Here is a 24,575-nt window from a genome sequence, read left to right on the forward strand (position 1 = left end):
TACAAGTGTGCACTTATTGAATAAAAACTTCTAGTGATGTAGAAAGAATGAACAATTTGGCTTTTCTTTATAAAGAACTATTAAAGAAACAAGTCATTACTTTATAAGATACTTAATCTTCGAAAGCCTAAAATAATGTAGCAGTCTAAGAAAAAAGTAGGGTTTTCGAGGAGCTTCCCATATTATATATTTTAACTTTTAAGATTAACATTATTTTTCTTAAATAATAAAAGAGAATGGGGGTAAGTCAGAATTTTTGTGAACACTTATTTAATTCCATTTACATTTAATGTAAATTAATCACATCATTAAAACATTTTCACGAGACACCTAGACCTATTTAATAGATTTACGTGTATAATATAGCATTAAGTTAATCGTGGAAGTATTAAAAAATTCTTGTAGACGAATAGTAAAAATAATGTACAATGCATTGTCAAATATCATAATATAAATATGATTATAAACTAAATTCACATTATCATGAATTCGTTAAATCAGAAGGATACTTTGAATAGTCACAGTTGGTAAATATAACAATGCCAGCTTTGGCATTGGTTAGTTAAAAACTAATGTCATTCTTAAATTGAGTTATTGACTAGAGATGTAAACACGAATAATAATCATTACCATTCTTTTTATCTTATCATATTCTAGTATCTAGTTGACCCCATCCACACTCATCAGTGATTCGCAAAATAACAAAATACCAAATGTTTGAAAAATAATAATGAAAAATCCAATTAGGGAATGTACAAAGTGATAAATTGGGATCCATTTTAGCAGTCGTGGTTATTCCTGATTGACGTTCAAATTTGATATTTCAATGTTCTCGTCATGCTTTCAATTTCCTTATGAATGGCAATGATCCTCTTCCATTCGTTTTCTCTCTTAGGATTTATACTGGAGTGTTACTGTAATTCTTTTTTTTTCTTCGAGAGGATCATTCGCCTAGGCCAGTTTCAGACGGCCAGAGCCAGCAAACGAGGTTCTCGTTCCTCGCTAACAGGTGTCGAGGGAGCCTCTGTGATGGGCGTGGGTGGATCGCCACTGCTCCCTTGGTGATCTGTCGTCCCTACATGGAAATGAAGGAAAACAGGTGAGAAAAAATGATACGAAAAAAGCAACATAAATTATTAGGAATAAAATAATAGTATCGACGAAAAAGAAAAAACAACAAAAGCGTTTCGTATTTACCAGTGAATGAACTGGATCGACTTCTGGCTGGCCAACAAATTCTGCAAAGTGGCTTTAGCAAACGGAAACGGGGCCGGGGCATTCGAAGAAGTACATAAATGTATGGATCCAGGGTGAAATGGATGCAAAGAAGTATATCGGCAGTCACGTGGAAAAGACGAATCATTTTGCGAGCAAAGTTCGCTGTTTCCGGTAACCCCATCGAGAACTGGGCCAAAGGTATCGATACCTGCAAGCCAGATAAATTAGCATCAACGCAGTTAATACTTCAAAGCCATCGACATTTTTTTATATATGTATTTATTTACATTTGTGATTGTTAGCATTAGTGTTTAATAAAAAAACTTGTTTAAATTCAAGAATCGAATATTCATAACAATGCTGATCTATTGAAAAATTGTACAAACTCTGTTCAACTACTAAAGCACCAGTCGACACACGTACTTAGCTCGGTTTAGCTTCAAGTTTGTTCGACAACATCCGGTAATTGGCGAACAGTTAATGGCCGGTTGTTTTCACGCTGACCAAATCGATAAGTAGCTTTACTCTTCAAAATTGTCGCGTACCTACGTGAGATTATTTTAAAATCTTTTTCGACAACCAGAAGTGGCAAATGGAATCTCGATTAGCGAGGGTGCCATTTGAATGAAACGAGTAAATTCTAGAATTAAAATATTCCGATAAATACCAAAGCGTTACGCGAATGTTAATGGGAACTCTGTAGCAAATACTGCAGGAATTGGTCGTTGAATAAGAAAATGGCAACGAGACGTTCGCAGACTCGATAATACTGTTGGTTATCGCAAAGCGCCATCGTTTTTCCATAGCAAGTTCATCGGTCAGTGGAATTTCTATTGTTCCACGCGGAGAATGTATTCATTCAATTATTTCCGTGTCAGAAATCCTTTTATCGCAATGATCGGGATGAAGCACCTGTGTTATTCAGCTTCGCGTCTGCCATCGATGACTATGTGTCTTTAAGTAACTTGGTGCTGTATGGGTAACCAATCGCATCACGAAGTCGACCATGAGACAATGATATTAAATACATAAATTTAAAAAGTCTTGCCAGGCGTCACGCGTGAATTCAATTGCACCCACGAGAAGGATAAGAACTTATATTACCGGAAGAACCCTGACGTTACTTATGGTTATCCTAAACTCAAGAACGCTGCGAATGTTTACAGAATATAACATAAATTCGCTTGCTTGCTAAATAAGTTTACAGAACTACTTTAAACTCTGCAGAAGACATATGTATCACCCACCCCAATCTCTTTCTCTTTATTAAATTCGCTTTATTGCAACGATTGCGATATTCCCATCCTACCGCGTATTAGTAACAAGGTTCTGCGAGAGTTACCAAATAGTGAAAGATATAAAAAAGAAAATTAAGGACACTCGGGGTCACTTAATTTTCTTGCCCTTACAAATAAATCCTAAGACATCCCTCGCTATTACAAAAATTCTATGTCATTTTTAGCACTTGTGCACTATTCCTGCAAGACAATCTAATCTAGCGTTGCAGTTGGATCCAACCTTGACCCAAAATTCCTAAGAACAGTTTTTTCCCTCCCAACGTTCCCACTTGCGTAGGAGTCTTCGTCGAAGCAGCGCACCCTTCGCATATAATAGAACCTCGTAGAGGGTGCTCCAGCATATCAAACGATTCCTTTCTTCTGTCTCTCTCTATCTATCTATCTTTATCTTTCCGAGGATCAATCGATGATCAGGGTCACTAACCATTTGCGGCATCCAACAGATCACGAAAGATATCGACAGTACGGCCATCAATCTTGCGAATGCTCGTTCCTCGACTGTTGCAGCCATGTCCGGAGCTGGATTCACCGTCAAAAGAGGCTTTGCTCTCGAGGATGACCTTGAGATGCGTCTGAGAGCTCCAGCACGTCGCCCGAGTCTGCTCAAGGCTCTCGAAACGGCCAAGTTGCACCATACTATTGATAAACATAGCACGGTTCCTGCAGAAATATATTTATCAATAACGTTTCTCCTCTACAATTTGCACGCTCGCACATATACAGAGTGAGAGATGAACGTGACTCACCGAAGAAGAACCAAACATAAGCGTAAGCAACATCAGCGGGCTCCGTTGCTTCTCTATACCTAACACAGTGATTATCTTTGTAGTACAAGCCAAATCCTAGGATCGGTAGACTGGTTAGGGTCAAAGCTGCTAGCCACAGACACAGCATGTATCGCACGATGACCGGAAATGTCACTTGCTGAAACGAAAGAGTAAAAATAAATGAAAAATTGTTTACTTATATCTTCTTAATGAAAATTGCCAATTTTGTCCTAAACGTGGCGTAGGACGTTAACGACTTTGGACTGGTTTTTCGTGACGTTCATAGAACCCACTGTGTAAGGCACATGTACACACACTGGGTAGATAGGAGTGGTAGTACTCTACATACACATACAAGCACAACATTGGTGTAGCGATTCGTATAAAATGGCAAGAGACAATATTGACCTTTGTAGGCTGCCTGACAATATTAATCTAGCGGAAATTAATTATAGCGCGTTATAGCGTGTATTATAATAGATTAGCCATTTCATTGTGAACCAACCGTGAAACATCGACTGTCGCTAATAATAAATCTTTCAGGAGTCTTCATGGGTTTTGAAAGCTGTTCAAGCTGGTTTACTTTGGCAATTGGTGGAAGCGTACTGTGGGCTTCCAAAGTGCGTGTTGCGACAAATACAAAGTCCCCGCATCACTACGACCCAGTTTTTCACACAACGAAACTCAATTGTGTCTGGGCTTTATGAGCATTGATCCTGATTTTCCCTCGTTTTTCACGAGAGTATTCCAGCGATAAAAAGATAATACGATATCAGGGGAGATGATGTCTGCCCTCACCCTAATTTCACGCGACTTGAAAAGAGATCCCGTGGAGGCTGCAGCTCTTCTTCCATAAATTGCCACTAGCTTGCTCGAGACAGTTCTCTTAGCGAACCTCCTGAAGCGAGACCAGAGTCGCTGTATATTTAGCAAACGTACGTCGTTTCTTTCAGAAAAATTGATTTAAGTTTTTGATAAAAAGATGTTTAACTTGTACCGAATATCAAGGAAACTACTCTGGTCTTCTAAATTGAATCGTTAGCTCGAGATAATTACATATAGCGATAATTTATTTTGCAGACAGATACCATTCTGATTATACTCAATTTTTGAAGAGACATCCTCAGCGTGTCTACAAGACGTGTGGGTATCCTCGGAACGTTGTAAGAATGTCTGGGGATATTTGTGTTATGGGACCAGGAGGATTTCAAGAGAAGTTTTTAAGATTTTCCCTAACCATATACAATGATTGTTGCTGAATTAATTCAAGCTTTTCATATATAGAAAGACGTTTAACGTTTACTAACTATCCAGGAAGCTATTCTGGTTAACTCGAATGAATCATTAGTTCGAGATAATTATACAGCAATAATTTATTATTCAGCCAGGATCCAAGTGGTTTTCTAGGACGGAATTTCGAGCTTTTTTCTAATCGCACGATGCTGCCTGCTGAAGGTCAGACAGATAATTTTGCTGTAAACAAGATCTTTGATCCCGTGGCATTATCTATTCTTAACTGGATCCGTCGCGCTGTTGCTGACAGAAACCAAACTCGAATCTCTGCTCCTCCTTTTTTATAGGGCTTTGTTTCGTAGCGATAAGTTTGAATGAAAGTTTGCGGTCTTATCAGCGTCAAACCAAAATACGTGCCATCTTGCACGAGATTCGAAATTATTGCCGATTTGTCGGGGTACCGTTGATTGAGGTCATTTATCTAGCAGTTTGTATCATTAGCCTTATGACCCAATTTAATTTTTCCAATCGCAGCACTTGATGCGTCTTCTTCATTTATCCTTCATTTTCTTTCTTCGTCGAGGAAAAAACTTTCACTTTCAGCCATATCTCTCTCGCTCTCGGTACTCCCTCTTTTTTTCTCTTCTGCATCCCGTTTACAGATATCAGTTAAAATTCCCACGAACATGTAAACTTGTTGAACTATTCGTTTCTATCGTATCTCGCCAAGTTGAAAATTCTGAAATTTAGAAAGTTTTATTTTCATTGAGATGAATTTATTATGATTTAAATTTAGACGATGCCTGTAGAGTGAGTACAATTGTCGTAAATTTCGGTACAGCGTGTAAATCTTTCCCTGTTATTATCGTCATACATGCGTATAAGGAGCAGGGATGCCCTTTGACCCGAGAGATCGAAGATAAACAGTTGACGTTGAGGGGAAAAAAGTTAATTTTCGGTAACCACTCGATTCACATATATCTTTATACTCTTTATATTTACACCGAGTCTCATCGGTTTTTGCGTGGGCCATATTTTTTTTTATACGCTAAATCGCCACGCAACACCGCTTCAGGGGTCTCGTAGATTCTCGTACATACGATCTTGAACTTCTACCTCTCACCATATCTCGACCTTGAACAAGTTCATAGAGAGGAAAAGTGCCGCAATATATCCTTCATCGATCAAGTTTGAGCGTTCACGCCTTCAAGGTTAATTTTCTAGTTTGATTAAATTAACAAAATTTCTCTGCATCATTTTTACGAATCGCCACTGCTCGGGTAAAAGATTTGGTTCGGTGTCAATTTGAGACCAGCTTTGAATTTTAGCATTGGTATGGTGAAATTTATACCTTTTGATAAACAAAGGGTCTGGTTAGAGCGAGCCATCTTTCAGCGGCCATTACGATAGCAACGCAGCCACTGAAGAGTCCAAAAAGCCTCCAGACGACCCTTAACGAACAAAATGCTCGACAGGACGCCACATCTCCCACGTAAATCGTCAAGTACATCTGCACCAGCATCCCCAACAGCGCCACCAAATCATTTGTGGCCAAACAACGCAGCATTAGCAAGTGCTTTCGATTCCTCCTCTGTAAACATCATAAAACAAAACAAAAATACTCTCAATTTATCGCACCTCCCGATCCTAAATCTTCCTCAAATACTACTTCGCTAACTAGCGAGTACGTTTTTTTGTTGAAACCGTACTACTGGAGCCAAGGGCCGTGAAAAATAAATATTGTTACAAGATTCCGAGAGCTGGGTGAATAAATACCTTATCTTGATGAAATAGAATGACTAGAGCAGCCACGTTTCCTATCACGCCTGTGAAGTACACCAGGGTGAGGACCATTTGTGCAACGACAGACACGTGTCTCTTCGTTGCAATGTGATTAACGGTTATTACAAGGTTGGTGGAGTTTATATCCTCTTCGAGGAACGTTTCGTTCCAATAATCCGTCGAAGTTTCCATTATTGTTCCTTTATCGATGCATTAACGAGAAGAATGGGACTCGAAGATCATAATACTTCAAACGAGAACAATCGACATTATTTTCATCGAAAGAAATATCCAACGAAAAAGGTGTGTTTTCTTCGTTCTTTCTCTTAGCCCGAGTGTTAGATAAACAGCTGTTGGCGTCGCAACAATCGCACCACGTGAAGAGCGAAAACACGAAATCCGACAACACTGTAAAGCCCAGGCCCTTGTTGGGCCCTACCTGTGGTACTGGTGATTTATAAACACACTGGACCTAAATTCCACTGAAAATTCATGTGACATTTCATCCAGCTACACATGTCTCACGACTCTGACAAACAGACTCGCCCAGCAATAACAAGATTTAAAACTCTTAAACTCATCAATCACAATTACTACTCCACTACCGATTATCGCGATGCTTTAAGGTCGTCGGTTTATCTCCTCGACGTAGGACAAGGAAAAATTATGTATGTAATGGTATTATATTTTTTTTTTTTTCAGAAAAACGAACATCTACTAACTTCCACGAGTGAAAGAAATTAGAAAATCGATATTAATTTTTCGCGTTTCTTTCAAACCGTTCTTCCCGCCGTAAATCGTGCGCGGTTTGCGAACTAACGGTCGATCTGCGAGTTTTCGAAAGAGCGACAAAGAGAACTCCTCCAGCCAACGGAGTCTCTGCCGCACTACTCGAAACCCACGAAGAATCCTCACTTTTCTTCGTGTTCCTACAAGTAACATCTGCCGCACCGCGCATGCGCCCTTCTTCGAATCTTTTTCCCGCCACTTTTTTGTCCTTGCGTCACTACTTGGGGTACGAGAAAAATAGGCTCTTCTCAAGTAAGTATTAATTTTTCAGATAAATGTAAATAAATTTTCTTCGAAAGGAAATTTTTTATATCATCGATAGCGATGGGAAACTTAAAGGATAATTTTCTTACGATATTATTATTTTCCTTGATAGAAGAGCAAAGGATCGCTTTTTATGGTGTTTTGTTAGAAACAATTTATAGGCTACATTGTGCATAGGTAAATATAGATGGTTCTATCAATCTACCACTGCTATAAATAATGCATCATACAATTTGTTCCCATATACACGCTAGAGTCCGCCTTTTGCATCGATAAATAAGTTCACGCCTGATTTCAGCGGCTGTTGCTCGTTAAAATTACTAGAAAATATTGTTCTTCCAAGGATACTGATGCTCGGACGAACCATGTGAAATCTTGAACTGTCCGGATATTTGGATTCTATCCAATGCATTAGGCTTTAATCTAATACACGTCGTCAGTTTGTGCCATTTATCTAGTTACAAGAAAATTTTTCCATCAATGACTGCAATACTCCAATATTAATTCGCACTGAATGTACTAATTCTCTCCTATTTTTACAAAATACTTCAATCTTAATTTTTCATATATGACTTCGATAATTAATTTATTTTAGTTTTAGGAGATAAATTGCTTGCTCAATTTATCGTCTACTTTCATCGAAATAAAGGACGACAGTGCAGAGGCGACAGCCAAAAAAGAGCCAGGGTGAATGAACCTTCATCTGTAGCTATCCAACAGCTAATAATCAATGTCGTTTTAGGCCAATCGGCTCATTTGTACCAAAGCAACCATTCAATTGAATAATATGTAGTATCGACTTCGTTCTTTCGTACTAACATTGGAAGAGTGGAGTCGTATGTTGAAAATTAAAATAATATAACATTGAACGTGAATAAATACCGCATTGACAAAGAGGAATTTCTACGTCCTTAATTTATGCCGTGAGATTAGCAGTAGGCTAATTATAGGGGGTTAAACAGAAACTATAAATGCAGGATCCATTCGTATTCGTGCCGATAAAATGGTGCTTATAATGAAGGATTATCTTTAGAAGGTATGCTTTATAAACATACAATGCCCACTGTCGAAAGACACGAGGAAATTAATTTAAATAAACCTGTAGACTTGGTGCTTACTATCTTTGCATGATGATAAATTTAATTGTAATGCAAACAGTGATTTTACGATAGTAAATTCCTTTTGGAAACCTTTCTCGGAATAAATCCCATCAATAATCTCATTAGAATCTTACAACGAATTTTTTTAGCAAAACGTTCCACCCAGCTCGCAATTTTACCTGAAGAAAGAAAATATTGTATCGTTTGATTATTATACGCGCAATAGACCTAAAAAATTATAAATATATGAATGAAGTAAAATGAAAAATCAAATTAACCGCGAGTCAATAATAAAATGCGCGCGCAAGAATGTGAGAACCGAAGAAACAAATATTTTTGAATGTATATAATTATTATGGGATTTTTCGATGAATCACTCCATATATTTAAAAATATAGAGTTTGGAATAATAGAAATTTCAATATTATTATTATTGTGTTTTTTTTTAAGTTTTTCAAATGCCATTACTGACTCGTCTTGGTAATCAGGCCCTTTCGTGTCGGCTTCTACGATTCTAACTTTAGATATATTCCCAAAATAACTATTGGATGTATTCGGGGGTCGTTTCCGACCATCATACCGTGTCGTTGCTTGCAAGCAACGTGACGTTTTTCCTATTCTTCAAAATTTTCACATCTAATTAGCTTCGTATTTCACCGTCAGGTAAAAATTGTTGCGTTAAATAATTACCATCGAGACACATTCCTTATTGATTTAATGAATTTCGCATTCATTCATTTATATCGCTTTTTCCCCACCCCTTCATTACACTGTACTGTCCCTGAAACCAATATTGCTCTGGTTATTTAGATTTATATGAATTTTTGTTTTCAATATTTAAGATAATAATATCACGTGGTCATTACTATTGTTACAATTAAAAAAAGAATAATTTGTTAAATTGTTTATATGTTTTGTTATAGATAAATTAGTTAAATTATAGAAATTTGAGATACAAAATCGTAGTTGGTGATATAACCGCGTGTGTGCTTATTTAAATATTTATTGATGCTCCAAATTCGCATCCCTTTTCTATTTAAATTGCAATTATTAATAGTAATTATTAATCTCTATATTAGATTTGATTTTTAAGTTAAATTATTTTTTGTAATTCGTATATTGATTCGTGAAGGTGTAATTTGACATTTTTACTCAGCTTTGAGATTTATATCCACCGCCCTTACTCTCGTGAATAGTTTGATCGTTAATATTTTCTAGCGGCCTATAATATTGTTGATGCCAAATTGCAGTTCACGGATGTTGTGATAATGGACACTAAGATTGAAGGTAATGAGAAAGTGGAGAATCCTGAAGCTGGAGAAACAGCAATTGAAGTAAGTGTAACCAGAGAGCTGTAAACATAACCTCAAGCAAATTATTATTTTCACCCCTTAGATATTCTAATAATAAACACATCATTATTTTTTAGTCTGAAAAATCTAATTCTTCACTACAAGTAGTTTCCAATTATTGTATTAAATTTTGTAATCAATTTTTAGAATACCCTCAAAGCTGCGAAGGATGATGTGCTCTTGGAAAAACAAGAAATTATAAAGGAAGAATTAAGTGATATAAAAAAAAATGTAAAAGGAGAAGTAATGGAAGAAGTAAAAGATGTCAAGGATATTGTGAAGGAAGACCCAAAGGTCAAGGAAAATGTAGAAGAGTCTATTAAAGAAAATGTAAAAGGTCACAGTAAGGAAAATTCAAAGGATAGACGGAGAAATAGAGACTCCAGAAAAGAAAATAAAAGTACAAAAGCAAACCTGAAGAATGCTCAAACTCCTGAGGAACAAATAAAATTGTTGAGAAACCGAAATGATAAGGTTGAGAGTGAGAATCATTTGCTTCGAGCAAAGATGGAAGAGCTTAGTAGTAGAATCTTGCAGCTTCAGCGAGAGAAGCATAATGAACGAAGCAAAGCAGTTTTACAAAGTACAAGATTAGAGAGCCTATGTAGAGAATTGCAAAAACAAAATAAGGCACTAAAAGAAGAAAGTTTGCTGCGAATGAAGGAGGGAGAAGAAAAAATAAAGGAAGTCTCTGCCAAATTTCAGACCAATTTAGCTGAATTAAGCACTCTTATGAATGAAAGTATTGAAAATAATTCAAAATTGCACGAGGATAATGTAAATATTAAAATGAAATTTAAATATTTACATCAGCAAATTGAATTGTCTGAACAGCAAGTGCAAACTCTTCAGCAACAGATGACAAATTTGAGAAAGGAATTAACGACTGTGAAGAAGACTGGAATTTTAGAAAAAGAAGCATTATTAAAAGATAAGCAGCAGTTGTTATTGGTAAGGTATTTTTAAATCTTATTGAAAAATGTATATTTTTGTAATATTTTTATTTCATTACAGAGATTACAAAAATACCAAAATCAAGTTAAAGATCTTCAGTCAACTGAAGTAAATCTTAGAGGACAAATCAAAATGTACACAGAAAAATATGACGAGTTTCACAATGAACTTACCAGAAGTCATAGGGTTTATGGGGAGTTTAATACAGAGATGGAGAAGGTGCTTGTCTTTATCTCATTTCTGACCAATTTTCTATGTAGCATTGTTTAACTATATTTTTCTATTGTTAGATGTCGAAAAAAATTGTCACCCTTGAAAAGGAAACTTTACTGTGGAAAGATAGATGGGAAAAGAGTCATGCAGCTTTGCTTGAAATGGCAGCAGAAAAACAAATCAGTGACAGAGAGATGGCAGTGCTCAGTAAAAAAGCTTCTCTTTTGCAAGATCTTTGCAAAATGTTCCAGCGAGAAAGAACGTCCTTGCTTGCTCAATTAAAAGAGAAAACGGGTCTGTCGGAATCCGAGATTATTGATAAAACTGAAACTGAGCAAAGTGCAAAACAACCGGTTGAAGAGAAAGGTCAAGTGACTGCTCAAAGAGCTTTCAAGTTAATGCAGATGGGCAAAGCTCATGTATCTGAAATCATGAAAAAGAATTTCAACGAAGACGCTTCGGAAGAACAAGCGGAAAAGAAAGAAGACAAGAATGAAGTAGATGCCTTAAACTCTGATAATCAGGACAAAATTGAAGAATATGCAGCCTCTGGTAAGGTGGAATTGCAGACCGAAGGCAAGGGTGACGATAAAATAGAAAATAGTCCCTTGCCCATGGAATGCGTTAATTCAAACGAAAGCTCGGAAAAGATAGAAGACTGTTCAATAATTTCAAATGGTGAGTGTGCGGTCGATTCTTCAATACCGCAAGTGGATAATATCGAGTTATCTACTGATGTTAAAGAAGAGTCCAGTACAGAAATTAATCCAAATGCGGAAATGGAAAAAAAAGAAGATATAAACGACAGGATACAATGTTCGAGTTTGGATGCAACGGGGGTTGAAGGGGTGACAGATGAAAAGAATCAAAATACTGTTGATTTAGTTACAAATGAAGAAATCCTTGTGAAAGCTGATACAGCAGAGAAGTGCAATCCGGCTGAGGAAAGTGAGCCAAAAACTGTGGACAATAAAGAAACTGAGAGTATAAGTGAGGTATCATCGGATCAAGTTGAACAATCCGTGTCCATAGAAGAATCTTCTGAAAAGAAAGAGGAAGGGACGAATGAGAATGTTCCTAATCTAACTACATGCGAAACCAACCTCGCGGAGGCCGATAAGACAGAAATCTGCAATCCAGCACATGAGACTGTACCAGAGTCCACGGAAATTAAAGAAACGGAAAGTAAAAATAACAAGTCATCGAATCAAGTGGAGCTATCCGTTCCAGTGGAAGAATCTGCTGAAAATAAAAAGGAGGACAATCGAGAGCACAAAGAAAGTCTAGCTCCCACCAAGGTAAAATCAAAGTAATGAAATTGTAAGAATTACATTGAAATTAATGAAAAAAATTTTCAGGTAGGGAAGAAAAAGAAGAAATAAAGAGAATTCTTAGGATTTTCATCAGTAGAATCGTAACTTTTACTACCCGACATAGTATAATTCTACAAGAAAATTGTACATCTGTCTGATAGAAAAATTTGCACTTTCATGTAAAAATAAGAAAAGTCACCTATCGAATCTGTCAACTTAATTTTATATCATTGTGAACGTTGGCTAGATAGTTTTTATTATTATTTATATCAATCAAATCATGTTTATTTTAACAAAGTGTAACGTACGCTAGCCATTGAATAAATTTCAGGTACTAGATACCCATCACTCTATCACAAAGAAAAATTTGAAAGATTACCGCTTGATAAAAAGCTTCATTGAATCTTGGTCATGAGGAGAGCAGGCGTACGCAGGATTTGCAAGAGCAGACATCAAAGTGCATTAAACCTAACTTTCACCGGAGTGTTATGTTGTTTTTATTGAAATCGGAGCAACGCGTTGCAGGTAGAGGAGGTAATAGTTAAGGAGGCCATAGGGTGAATTGATCGGTGCTCGATGGTTTCCACGAAACTCGTGGACCGCCTATTGGAGTTTGTTGTCTTTCTCTGAATGAACGCACATAGCTGTCCCGTTATCGTTTCGTCCGAGTGGGTCAGCGGCACCTGGCCAGGTTGTATCTTGCGGCCACACGCCGATGTGCACGTATCAGACTCGTATCGTGAATAGGCCGTACTTGGCCGTCCTTGATGGTGGGGAGCTCCAGTACTGTCCAATCATGACAGGGCCCCGAGAATCAATTTTCCTCGTGGAACCAAAATAATTTCCAGTGTTCTATTGAATTTCCCCCTAACCCTTGCATCTATTAACAAACCAGTTGTGATGTGAAAAAAGCAATTATTTATTTTCAGGTTTAACTAACATAGAAAAGCTATATATTAAATCGTGCAAATTGGAATGCAGGAGACTCTTATCCACGAAAACGTTATGATGATTTTGAGGAAGGAAGAGTTTCGAAGGGAGAAGAAATTGGAAGAGGCCCCCGTTTTGAAGACTCCCCGTCTTAGGCTGGCGTAGGTAGGGGAAGGCGTGTGTAAAGTGCCCCGATTGCCAAGTTTGCTTCGGGCCTGAAGACCGGTGGTGCTGAAAGTGCCCCGCGTGCTTACCTGGAACGGACGTGTCCATGTGGTGCTAGTATCCAAGAGAACGAGTATCTCGGCGCACGTTCTCATTCCGCTGCCAAGTGTGCAGTGCAGATTCGCTGGAAAATCTCTCGTTTTTGGCTGATCGTCAAATTTTTCTCTCCCGAGCAAATCTCCGCATCCTCGCACGATCGGATTCATCGGCCACTCGATATCAATTCCGACTCACCACACTTTAGTTTGCTCGATTTTATTTACCTTCCACGAGTATCCAGTGGAAGTCTCTGGAACTGCCATTTACTCCGAAGCTTCGAACTTGCAATTCTGGATAAGAGCTAGGCGAAAATGAAGATCGCCACCACTTTGTTTCTTTTCGTGGTCGTCGGTACGTACAGCAGACTTTTTTCTTTAACTCGTTAAGCGGCTGATGGTCCTCGGACAATAACGAAAACCTGATTTATAGCTCGTTCAACGAAATTTGACTGAATCTTATTTAAAGCGAATCTCTCGAGCTGCCGTGGATGATGGACTAGTTTAAAGGAAAAGCATCTCTCGTGGAGAAAATCAATTTTATTGTTGAGAGATAATTGAATTACTGGGCGAAACCGTAAAACCATTGGATGGATTTAATGCAAACAACTCGTACAGCGTTGTAAACAAATTCTTTTCCATACAAACCGGAGCATGACCGCTCTTGAATTCATTAGACAAAGTAAATGTGTCGACTTTTTCTTTAATGCTAATTTCGTTCTCGATTTGACAAGGATGGTTATTAAATATAAAAATAGATCTCTCGTTCATTTTTCTCGTATTATATTTAAAACTGTGAATTTTGTAATTTTATAATCTATTCTCGCGGGTTTCGCGAGCCTATAGCAAATGGCATTCCGTTGCCATGGAGTTAAATCGTGTACGATACGAGCAATAGGACTATCAGCTGCGCGTTGTATACCGTAAGCTTGGTAAGATGCGATACTAACACTTGAACATCCATGGGCAAGTGCAATTTGCAAGATTTCCAGTTCTTCAGCAAGTTCCGTTGCTCCTTGGATGTCAAAATGTTAGCTGAGAGATCTTGAAGTAGCATCGTATCGAGAGTAGTCCTTTAGAGAGAATTTCTCACGATTGAACCGATTTAAAAATAAATCTCTAGCTATATGAGGGCCTCGATACGAGCACACGTGTATAGAAAGTATTGTAAAGAATTTTTCTAGGATCCTCCTGTTGGTGAGTGTAATCGCGCCTTCCTGGGCCTTTCATTTTCTACGCCTTGTATTTTCTGCAAATTTTATTCTGTGCTATCGACTCCCGACTTACCTTGACTGACTATTATATTTACTCACCACTGCTCTGGACTTTTGATCAATCCTCGTCTTCCTTTCACGTTGCACTAATTCACGTTGTGGCCTCGCGAATAAAATTGTACAGAGAACCTGCGAGGATCTTGTAAATATTGCGCAGCCAAGACTCGATGCTCTTGCGTTATCGAACTCCTCTCCAGGATAGAGCAAATTTTCAGCAATTTCACGCTATTCGTCCTTCCTGCCGCAATCCCCAAAAATAAACGTTACGAACGCAGTTGCAAAAGCTTTGATTCCTTGTAACAAAAAAATGTCCCATCTTGTACATAAAAATTTAATCGGAGGAACTGTCCAACATTGACTGCGCAACTCGGCTTACCCAATTGGTCTCTTATCATTATTATTTTCTCTCTTAATTTCGTGCATCGCGTGCGTTGGTGGAGTGGGTGCGACGCGCAAGGATTCGTCGAGGGGAAAAAATGGTAGGGTCACTGAGAATGAGCATCGATGCAGATCGTGATAGAAAGTGCAAGAAATATCAGTTTTCGTATGGGACGCGGAGTACATCGGCTGGAAAAAATGGAGCGGCTCGACGAAAGTAAGCAATTGTCCATTCGACTAAAAAGAAAAAAAAAGTAATGACGATGGAGAAAGGATTCGTGCCACGTCAATGATGTGCCCCATCGATTAACATCGGTATTACTCGAACGCAAATTAACTGCTTTCCACGTATCCAATTATAAACGTTTTTTTCTCTTCTATTTCTATCTTTGCGTCTATCTGTACTTTCCTCGTCCATCCATCAACCCCCCCCCCCCCTGTTCTCCACTCAGAGAATCTAAAATCCACGGTCCAATCGCACTCGAACGATGAGACAAATCCTTTGGAGGCTTAATTACAGTTGCTTTATTTTTCAGCCCGACGCACGACGATCTCGATAGTGAAAAACGGCGCAGAGTTCAAACCGATATTAATTTCCGCCAGTACTTTCTTCCACTTTTCTCAATTGACACTGTAATAACACGAGTATCAATAATTACAATGGAACGTCGTCGTAACGAGACTTTCTCCCTTTTAGACACATAACTACCAGTGTCGGCTACTCCTATAATCGTTGTAAAAGAGGAACGCCCAACGTTGATTTATCAATTTCATCGAGGGTCCGCAGAGATTAGTCGGCATTAGACCTCCTCTGTTTGGATCCCTTCACCGGATAAACTCGTCAGGATAGATGTCTCATTCTTGTGTGCTTTGATACGGAAAATTAGTGAGGAGAGAGAAAAAAAGTCAATCCCACGAAGAAGAAGGATAAGATCCACGAGGTATCAACATTATTTGGGATTTCGTCTGGCTATTTGGGGAATCAGGCCAGTGAGCCTGTGTAAACGTTTTATTCTTGCCTGGACACTTTCTACACGCTCGGTCGAGGCACCAAATCATTTTCCATACTTGGCAATCGATAGACGAAGAGAAAGGGAGGGGGGAGTTGGACAAATTTGTCAAGAAGTCTAGCAAGATTTGAGAAACTAATGTAAATGTGTAACGCGTGTCATTAACGTTACACGGCGAGGCGAGCAGGAACTGTGTCAGAAGAAATTGCCAAGGTAAAGGTCAGACACGAGAAAGTATTGCAGCAAGACCATCATGAGAATCGTTACGTTGTTGCGTACACGAAGTACATCCCGGGAGAAAAGTGAAGCTTCGTTCATAGGTTTCCGAGTAATCCTTGATTGTATCTGTTACATCAACAGAGCAGAGCAGTGAAAGTACCGTCAATGTCCTTCAGGTGTAAATCTTGTGATCGAAAGGCCAACCACTGTGCGAAACACCGATTAATCACGTTGCTAAAATTTCTAATAACCAGGAAACCTCTCGAAGCTTGTTAATCAGAAGGATATAATAATGTTGGTTTGAAGAAGAAAAAATTCTACGAGAGTATTTATTCTGATAAACTTAACGATCCTTTTGCTTTTCACTTAAATGGAATTAATAATATAGACCCGAAGGACGTGCACGCAATGCAATTGGCTTCTAATATCGTAACATTAGTGTATATAGCAGTTATTTTTCTCTCCTTGCTCGAAATAGAGATACTCGTAAGTGATTTACGGGTGGTAGAGGTCAAGGAAACTCGACTACTGTTCGCCATTTCGAATTGATTCGATTCGAACAATTATTGGTGAATGTTTAAGTGGAATAAAAACCTACGAGGTTTGTAGCTCTGCGTGGATCTATCGAGGATTTCTTCTGGTTTAGCCAGAGATTTGAATGCAGGTAGCAAAGAAGGTTAAATTTGGCATTTTAATGATCGATTTCGGATTCTCACGGTGATTCGGGTCTCCAAAATGGTCCGTGTGTGCGTGCGTCTGTGAGAATTGGTCACTCATACCGGGCAATATGGACGTTTAGTCAGGTTCCAAGTGGGTCACTAGGCTATGGCCCGATGGCACGCCTCCGATCCGGCAAGTGGACGTATGAATTCCGGAAGTTCCTTTCACGAACTTTGACGCAAAGAACAAAACTTTGAAATGAAAAAAGTACAGAATCTCGTTGGACTCGTGAAGAGAAGAATTGTTAGAAATAATTGACAAATTTTCAGAATTACTTAATTGTAAAGAAGCTAATTACATTTTGTAATAAAGCACGAATGGAGTAATTATTGAGACTCGTCATTGATGCTGCATCTCTTAATGGTACATCCACCTGCTGCTCGAAGGAAAATCATCAATAGGATGCAGAAATTGGAGCAGACTCGCATTACAGCAGGCTTCCCAGCCTCCTTTAGGCTGGATATAATTTTAGATCTCAGAAAACCATAATTTTAGCTTTACTACAATTTTACAACTAATCGTTTCATGAGCACCGGTGAAAATGATGCGTTGATGCTTTCATGGCACGTTAATCTTTCAGTCGACGATTAAACACGAATTGTTTGCCAGATTGATTGCGCAGCTGCCACGGTAAGCAAAGATGAGAAGGCGTTTGATTCGGGAATCTCTCTTTCGAATATACACAAACCGCAAGGAATTTCTGGTGGAAAAATCGCCTCCACCTGTCGCCATGAGTTTGCAGTTAATTAGCGCCTCGTAATTATTCCTCGCAATTTTCACTATTTTTTTTCGAAATTATTTGGGTCGTCGACTTTCGTTTCTTCGGGGTGACGTTGAAGAGGTCCGAATCAATCGTAGGTACAGACTGAAAAATGGTGAGAGTTCTGACAGTTCGATTTTGGTCGATGCAGAGAGAAAAACAGAGTTGACAGAGTTTTACGGGACTAAAGAGGATGGCACAGGATAGAAGATTGCAAGAAAAGTGAAGTAAAAAAATTCACGAGCGTGGTTTATCGAGACCGGAGATGGAGAAAGAATTTCTGCAGTTCCTCTTTGGTTCCAGGATGTACGTGGCGGGAGGCTGTAGGCACATGCGTGCTGGAATCGGATTTTGGTTTCACGCTTAACTGCGCCTTCAAAAAGTCTGGCCTGTTCCGGGTGCGGAACCTCGGGGGTGTCAAAGGCTACCTCGGCCTTGGTGAGTCAACCCTTCGTCGAATCTCTCGACCAAAAACAACCAAAATCATTCGCACACACATTAGCAGCCTCGTCGACTAGTTTTCTCCGCCACATGCAAATAACTACCACCACTGCCTTTTATGCAAGATTTTAATTAGCTTGTAAAAAAAAAAATTGCGAAATGTACCGATTTTGCAATCTTTGCTCCGTGGGTAGCCGAATTTTTCACTTTTTATATATATGTCCTTGAGAGAGCGATATTTTGGAAGGTATAACGCAGCTCGATTAGAGTCACGAGCGTTTAATGGTTATTGCTCGCGTTTAATTTTGCAAACCTACCGATAATAATCACACTTTGCATAGTTTCTCCTTTTAAAACAAAGGATTTTAATGGAGAGACCAGATTGTTTTCCAGTTTATTTTCGATGCGTTGTCCTTTGTCACTGTTTTGGAAGGTAACCGCTAGAGTCACGTGCGTCCGATTGAGATTAATACCAAGGCCACCGTTCACCTGTAAAGTGACCCTCTTTTAATGTAAACACAGGTTTATAAAAAATTGTTTTTAATAATTTTACCATTAATTCTCATCGCTCGCGTTCAATGTTCCCAAGTAAGATAAAAGTTTACAAAAAATCAAAATAATTATAAAACACATATACTGTATATTTTATAAATTACCTTAGAACATTTCCCAAAATTCTCTATTATTTCCCTTGCAAACTATACACTCGCAGGATCAATTATCCTTCAAAAGTCTTCATTTTCAACGAATCATTCGTTATATACGATTGTGCAACGAGAGTGGTTTGCAGTTTTCGACGCATTATCGCTGTTATCATCCCATAGCTTCGTGAAATGCTTTCAGCTGGTGGTGTCCGTAACTTAAAAGGCGTGTGCTTAGAAGTGGTTTGACCCGATGCATCTCGTTGCGTACGAGGAATTGCATAATGAACTAAAATGATCGACAAGTGACTTACAGTGCAATGAATCATTGGGCTTGTCACAGAGTTAAAATAATGATAGAAAGCTGGCGAGGTCGAGAGTTCCGAATGTCGAAAGGTACAAAGGTACCCTTGGTTAATTATCATTGCATATCATAGCTCTGCACCTGCTTTCTTCATCGTCATTTACAGAGATAAAAAAATGTGAAAGATCTCAAAGTCCCTTTTTGTAGGATCCTTGCTTCGTCGGTTGTCACTGGTGCTTGGTGGAAGGTTCTTTTTGCAAGGAGAGACCCCGTTGCTCGGCGAGCAATCAAACGTATTAGCTTTTACATTTAAGCTGACATACTCGTCACCTTGGCCTGGCCTAGTTATCTCACGAAGAGTCAACTCGCGAAGAAACTCGTCTCTCGCCCATCCTTCTATTTGCATGATTATTGGAAATGGAAAAAGGCCTCTCTCAGAACCGACTAACACGCGTTTCTGCTTGCATAATTTTCAGTTGCCCAACGCGTCTCTCTATGCCGGGCCAGCCCGATCTTTCCCCATGTCATATTTGTTAATGGATATGCATGCCAAACCTTTTCACCCGCTTTGTTTCTCGGAAATTTACACGCGAGCCTGTCAGCGAGGTGATTTCAGATCTGCTTTTGCTATAAACGCCTTGCGATACAAATTTCAGGCTTCACTGTTGGCGACGAGTTGGGATTTAGAGAGTCCTTGTCAAACTTGGAAAGCTCCAAGAGGAGGAGCGTGCAGTCTGGACGTGGAAACTTCGTGGTGTCTCAGAATGGCGTAAGTTCAGCGATTCCTTTATGTGTTTTTTTACCTATGGTAATGCTCGTGACGTCAGAGGGAAAAGTCGAGCAGCCTTGTTACAAATGGCGCGCGAGTATCGATACAACTGGATTCGCTTCGATTTACATATTCGCTCCGTAAAATCGCTCAGCCTGGGTCAGCTACAAGCGACAGTGTTCCCATTTCCTCTTCCATCGTACCGTGGACTGTTGCACGGTGCAAGAAGAGGACCGATGAAATTCTTCCCACCTGTTGTATCTTTTACAAACGCGGTACCAGATCCGGATGGACGAGTGTCAATTGTTTTTCAGCAATCTCGAGATAAGCCGAAGAAATCTTCGCGCTCGATCTAAGCTCTCGTGCTGGATTTTCAAATCAATTGGCATGCCGATGCACGAGTGCCGGTAAAAGGAGAGTAGCTGGTTCTTGCTAAATCCAGTCGGCCGAAAAAAAAGAATTCCGAACGTGTAATACGTACCACGCGGTTTATTTGCAATCGCAGAGGAGGGTTTTACTCGGTTAGGGGGGGGGGGAGTTTAAGGATCGACGACTAATGGAAATGTTTTATAAACAATTGTATAGATCCCTCGACGGAAAGAAAAGAGGGTTTGAATAGAGAGTAAACGAGGTTTGACGTTACAGAATACGAGTCCATTGAGCTCGCAGAGTCAGAATGTGAGAGTAGCAACAGCAACAGTGCCACCGTTCAAACCCCTGCCAGCGGGAGTGGCTAGACCGATGGCCAAGCAACCCGAGAGGCAGCGATTGGTGGTCCAGCAAAATTCAACGGCCTTGAGAACGATCGCTGCACCATCGCTGACCCCGCAGATGCAGGAAGAAATGCTGCGTCAGCAACAACTGAGACTCCAGCAGGAGGCCAAGCTCAAGCAGCAGCAACAGCAACAAATGCAGCAAGAGGCTTTGGCTCTTCAAGTTCTCAAGCAGCAACGACTCCAGCAACAGGAGGCTATGCGCCAGCAACAGCTGCAGAAAATGCAGATGCAGCAGAAACAAATGCTGGCTCAGCAACAGCAACAACTCATGGCTATGCAAACGAAGAGGATTCAACAGGTAAGGCGATAGGAACGTATGTTTCGGTTGAAAATTGCTGGTAAGTTGCACAATGGCTCGTTGGTTTAACTATGCTGGTTGAAGCGAGTCGTTGACCTTATTTTACTGCAAAAGTGTGCTGCACGTAGGAGTAGTATTTGCACGCTGTTTTCTTGCTCCCGCGACGAGACTGCGATTGACCAAAGCTGTTGACTCTTCAGGGGCCGCAGGTATTCGTTCCAGCAGCTGCACCTGCGAGGCTGCCCAACATAGTGGCAGCGATTCCTCCAGCTGGTAGCGTCGTGGACACCGAAGCATATCAGACCAAGCCAATGGCAAATGTCGTGGCTACTGGTGGTCTGCCACCTTTCATCGCCATGCCACAGTCCTTATCTCAATTAACCGATAGAATCAGCAACAGTCCCACGTTGCTGGAAGAATCTGATAATGAAGTTTCCAAGGACGACCTGCAACAGGTATAATTGACTCAACCTCGCATTCTCAAGGTTGATTTATCACTCGATTGAAGCGTAACAGCAAAATTGCAGCGTATAAATTTTCCTTTTTTTTCAGTTACCCCTCCCAAGCGAGGAAGCTGCCTCGTCGGTGAATCAGATGACTCTGATGTCTCTGCAGCCAATCGCGGCTGAATCCAGTCAACAGTTGCCACTACAGCAAAACGAGAAACGTCAATCCTTGCCATCTTCCTTACCCTCTTTGCAACCAATTCAGGAAATGGAAACTTCTTTGAAGGCGCTTGCCGAAGCCAGCAACATCACTCTGGAAGCCCTCGAAGCTGCCATTCTCCTCAGACAGCAGCAACTCATGCAAAAACAGCAGGGACCTATCCCCACCACCACCACCACTACAACCACCACTCAGTCTCCTGTTAAAAAGTAATCGATATATCTCTGTGTCTAATGTTATTGGGAAATCAAACTTTTTCTTACCTTGATTTCTCATTCAGCAACAATAAATATAACCCTGGACCCACCAAGGTCATGAATGCTCCACGCGAGTACTATCCAATGGGCTATGATAAGAATTTCGATGACAACTTCGCCAGCCGAGTGGATCTTCCGGATACCAGTTTCTACTGTGGGGACCAAAAACATTTTCCTGGATTATACGCTGACGAGGATCTTGGTTGCATGGTAAATTTGTTAATGATAAAGGGAAGGTAACAAAGTTATTGCATCCATTGAACTTGTGCAGGTGTTCCATGTCTGTGCGTTGACCGACGATGGCTTGATCATGAAGAGTTTCCTGTGTCCGGAGTCCACGCTGTTCGATCAGACAATTTTGAAGTGCAACTGGTGGTTTTATGTCGACTGCAAGGCGTCCAAAGGCTTGTACGATAGCAATATTCCCATTAGTAAAAGTTATCAGTTGATGAAGGCACTCGCTTTCTTCTCCGCTTACAAAAATCACGACAATGGCACCATGGCTGCTGAAAGCAAGAGCGAAGAATAAGCAATAATTAGTGTCAATTAGTAGTTTTGTTCAATCAAGCCGTTACGGCTCTCTAAGTCAGTCGTCGAGGGGTCCAAGCGATTTGAGATTAATTTCCAGAGGAGTAGGAGGTGAATTTCACTTGAATCTTTTATGTCAAAAGTTTTGGGCCTTGCTAGACAAGAGCTGGAAAGGTCCTTCTATTATTTATCGTAAAGTCCAGCCGAGGCTCTTGCCTCTACTTATAACAATATGTACATATAATTTATTGCGTTAATTAGCTAAGTATTACTTGCATTAGGAAATGTGTAAATAGCTTTGATTTTGGTTTTCATGTAGCGTATGATTATTTAATAAAGATAGTTGTACGATATTTTCCTCTAAAAAAGAAATAGGAGAGTTTCTTTTCTTACCGGAGTTATTTTTACTCATTTATAATATAAGAGAGAATGGTTGGGAGGGGGAGGAGGATAAGAAGGCGACTTATCGACTGTAGAAAATTTATCGACGATGCTTTCCTCTTTTACCGACTGCTTAGTGCGTCGAGTTTCTTTAAAAATCCGATATCGCGTTGTTATAAGTCAAGTTTGGAATAGCCGCGATATAAAAGATCAAGAAAATACGAACTGAAATCAACTGTGAAGTAACGTGGAAAGAATGTATCAAGTAGTTTCCTCTCGAAAGTAAAGACATTACAAATGTGTTTTCGCCTTTAGTGCTATGATCCACTAAAGCGGCAGGAAACTTTGTTTCTACTGCTGTTTTAGTATAGCGCAGTAAAGTGGTGATTTTACGATGCCCTCTCTAATATCTTAGAACTCTTAAAAAAGAAGGCCTTCTACACGAAGAATCTTTCATTTCGCGTAAAATTTGATCGACGGAGAGTCTAATGGAATTCAATTGCGAAATTCGTAAAAGTATGTTTTTTTTTAGTCGTTATACTTACCGACCGAGTTTATACTCGGGGTTCCCCTTGATGTTGCTGAAAAAATTAAGAGGATTTGGCAACGTTGCGAGGAAACATTATCTACTTTGTAACTCCGCGAGCTCGACTCTTGGAACTTTGGTACCTTGGACTTTGGACCGGAAATACCGCAGTTGCCAAAACGACTCGCTGCTGAAGTTATCAGCCGCTAACAGTTTCTCTTCGCAAAAAATTGAGCAAGGCGACGCATCGCTATGGTATATAAAAAGAAGGTATTTTTGCGAAATTGGCGGATGGCTGTGTGTACAGTCGCTGATTACTGGAGATTCGGAAGAGCCGAGTGAAGGGAACGAGGAAAAGGGGTGACTGGTGGTTCGTGACTGAGATTCTGAAAGGTACAATCACCAAGGCAGTTCCACCCTCGGATTGGCCGCACAAAGGGAGCCACTGATACAGCCTATCCCATTTATGGGCTCATAATAAAGTTTCGAGCTTGGCCGCACGTAGATCGATAACCGCAAACTCCAACGTCCACCGACCAACACTAATACCCGCCGTTTCATTATTTGGCATTTCACGGTAACCCCGGGATAGGTTATGTCACCGCATTGTGCAATCTTAAACCGCTGCAAGCAGAGATTCTCGCTACGGATTCGATATCACTGTCGGCCTCGGCCGATCGATCATTGCACCTTCGTTCAGCCATCCCAAATTACCTCCGCTTCCTTTTCCGCTTCTCACAATCGATACAGTTTCACGACGTTTAGCTGCGCCCATCTCTTGCCATTTCATGGAATACCTACCCCCTACACCGTCCACCAACGTCAGGTTTACTCCTCAATTTTCCACCAAACGAATCTCCTTCGATCCATTTTTGCCTCGACGATCTCTGCCGTGTGTTAATTATACCATTTGCTCCCGGAGTATTCCATCGAAGACGCGTATATATATATATATATATATCTCCAAGGTGGTACATCTAATTTCTCCTTCGATATCTTCTCACCGCAGACTTCTGTAGGTGGAATTAAGTTTCACACGACCACAGCCGATATACCTTACAACGCTATTACCGTTACTGCCGGCTATCGAGGGATCTGCGCACTTTCATTCGACCAAGGGTTGGCCAGGATCAACCGAATTACGTTGCTCTGCA

General features: G+C 39.9%; 3 protein-coding genes across 5 annotated transcripts; 2 read left to right on the top strand and 1 right to left on the bottom strand.

Moving 5' to 3' along the window:
* Positions 1-28: 28 nt before the first annotated feature.
* On the bottom strand, positions 29-7,174 carry LOC136778864 (prostaglandin E2 receptor EP2 subtype). The gene is made up of 6 exons (XM_066736003.1): positions 6,293-7,174; positions 5,868-6,107; positions 3,263-3,440; positions 2,941-3,176; positions 1,198-1,426; positions 29-1,075 (listed from the first exon to the last, which is right to left on the bottom strand). Exons 1-6 carry the CDS (start codon positions 6,488-6,490, stop codon positions 963-965), a joined length of 1,194 nt encoding a protein of 397 aa, XP_066592100.1. The 5' UTR covers positions 6,491-7,174; the 3' UTR covers positions 29-962.
* A 1,867-nt stretch (positions 7,175-9,041) lies between these two features.
* On the top strand, positions 9,042-12,624 carry LOC136778957 (alpha-taxilin-like). 3 transcript variants are annotated; one of them, XM_066736183.1, is made up of 6 exons: positions 9,042-9,114; positions 9,670-9,785; positions 9,951-10,754; positions 10,818-10,976; positions 11,048-12,268; positions 12,329-12,624. In XM_066736183.1, exons 2-6 carry the CDS (start codon positions 9,720-9,722, stop codon positions 12,350-12,352), a joined length of 2,274 nt encoding a protein of 757 aa, XP_066592280.1. In that variant the 5' UTR covers positions 9,042-9,114; positions 9,670-9,719; the 3' UTR covers positions 12,353-12,624. The 3 variants fall into 3 exon arrangements, with proteins under 3 accessions (XP_066592280.1, XP_066592281.1, XP_066592279.1); XM_066736184.1 differs by having other exon boundaries at positions 9,051-9,114; positions 9,702-9,785; XM_066736182.1 differs by lacking the exon at positions 9,042-9,114 and having other exon boundaries at positions 9,542-9,785.
* A 1,068-nt stretch (positions 12,625-13,692) lies between these two features.
* LOC136779025 (serine/threonine-protein kinase Wnk-like) lies at positions 13,693-22,570 on the top strand. The gene is made up of 8 exons (XM_066736307.1): positions 13,693-13,828; positions 18,138-18,272; positions 19,877-19,971; positions 20,635-21,063; positions 21,264-21,519; positions 21,611-21,938; positions 22,010-22,196; positions 22,258-22,570. Exons 1-8 carry the CDS (start codon positions 13,789-13,791, stop codon positions 22,513-22,515), a joined length of 1,728 nt encoding a protein of 575 aa, XP_066592404.1. The 5' UTR covers positions 13,693-13,788; the 3' UTR covers positions 22,516-22,570.
* The last annotated feature ends 2,005 nt before the right edge of the window (positions 22,571-24,575 follow it).

This window comes from Prorops nasuta, unplaced genomic scaffold (genome assembly GCF_024137725.1).
Source record: "Prorops nasuta isolate Cenicafe-Biocafe unplaced genomic scaffold, Cenicafe_Pnas_1.2 PNAS00015, whole genome shotgun sequence".
NCBI classification, from domain to species: Eukaryota; Metazoa; Arthropoda; class Insecta; order Hymenoptera; family Bethylidae; genus Prorops; species Prorops nasuta.

Bases quoted from the DNA above. Each gene is read 5' to 3' on its own strand.
- LOC136779025 (XM_066736307.1), top strand. From the start codon at position 13,789: ATGAAGATCGCCACCACTTTGTTTCTTTTCGTGGTCGTCG. The intron at 13,829-18,137 runs GTACGTACAGCA...CTTTGGTTCCAG, and splicing joins GTTTCTTTTCGTGGTCGTCG to GATGTACGTGGCGGGAGGCT. The intron at 22,197-22,257 runs GTAAATTTGTTA...GAACTTGTGCAG, and splicing joins ACGAGGATCTTGGTTGCATG to GTGTTCCATGTCTGTGCGTT.
- LOC136778957 (XM_066736183.1), top strand. From the start codon at position 9,720: ATGGACACTAAGATTGAAGGTAATGAGAAAGTGGAGAATCCTGAAGCT. The intron at 10,755-10,817 runs GTAAGGTATTTT...ATTTCATTACAG, and splicing joins ATAAGCAGCAGTTGTTATTG to AGATTACAAAAATACCAAAA. The intron at 10,977-11,047 runs GTGCTTGTCTTT...TTCTATTGTTAG, and splicing joins TTAATACAGAGATGGAGAAG to ATGTCGAAAAAAATTGTCAC.
- LOC136778864 (XM_066736003.1), bottom strand. From the start codon at position 6,490: ATGGAAACTTCGACGGATTATTGGAACGAAACGTTCCTCGAAGAGGAT. The intron at 3,441-5,867 runs GTATAAATTTCA...CTTTCGTTTCAG, and splicing joins GACCCTTTGTTTATCAAAAG to CAAGTGACATTTCCGGTCAT. The intron at 3,177-3,262 runs GTGAGTCACGTT...ATATTTCTGCAG, and splicing joins TTATGTTTGGTTCTTCTTCG to GAACCGTGCTATGTTTATCA.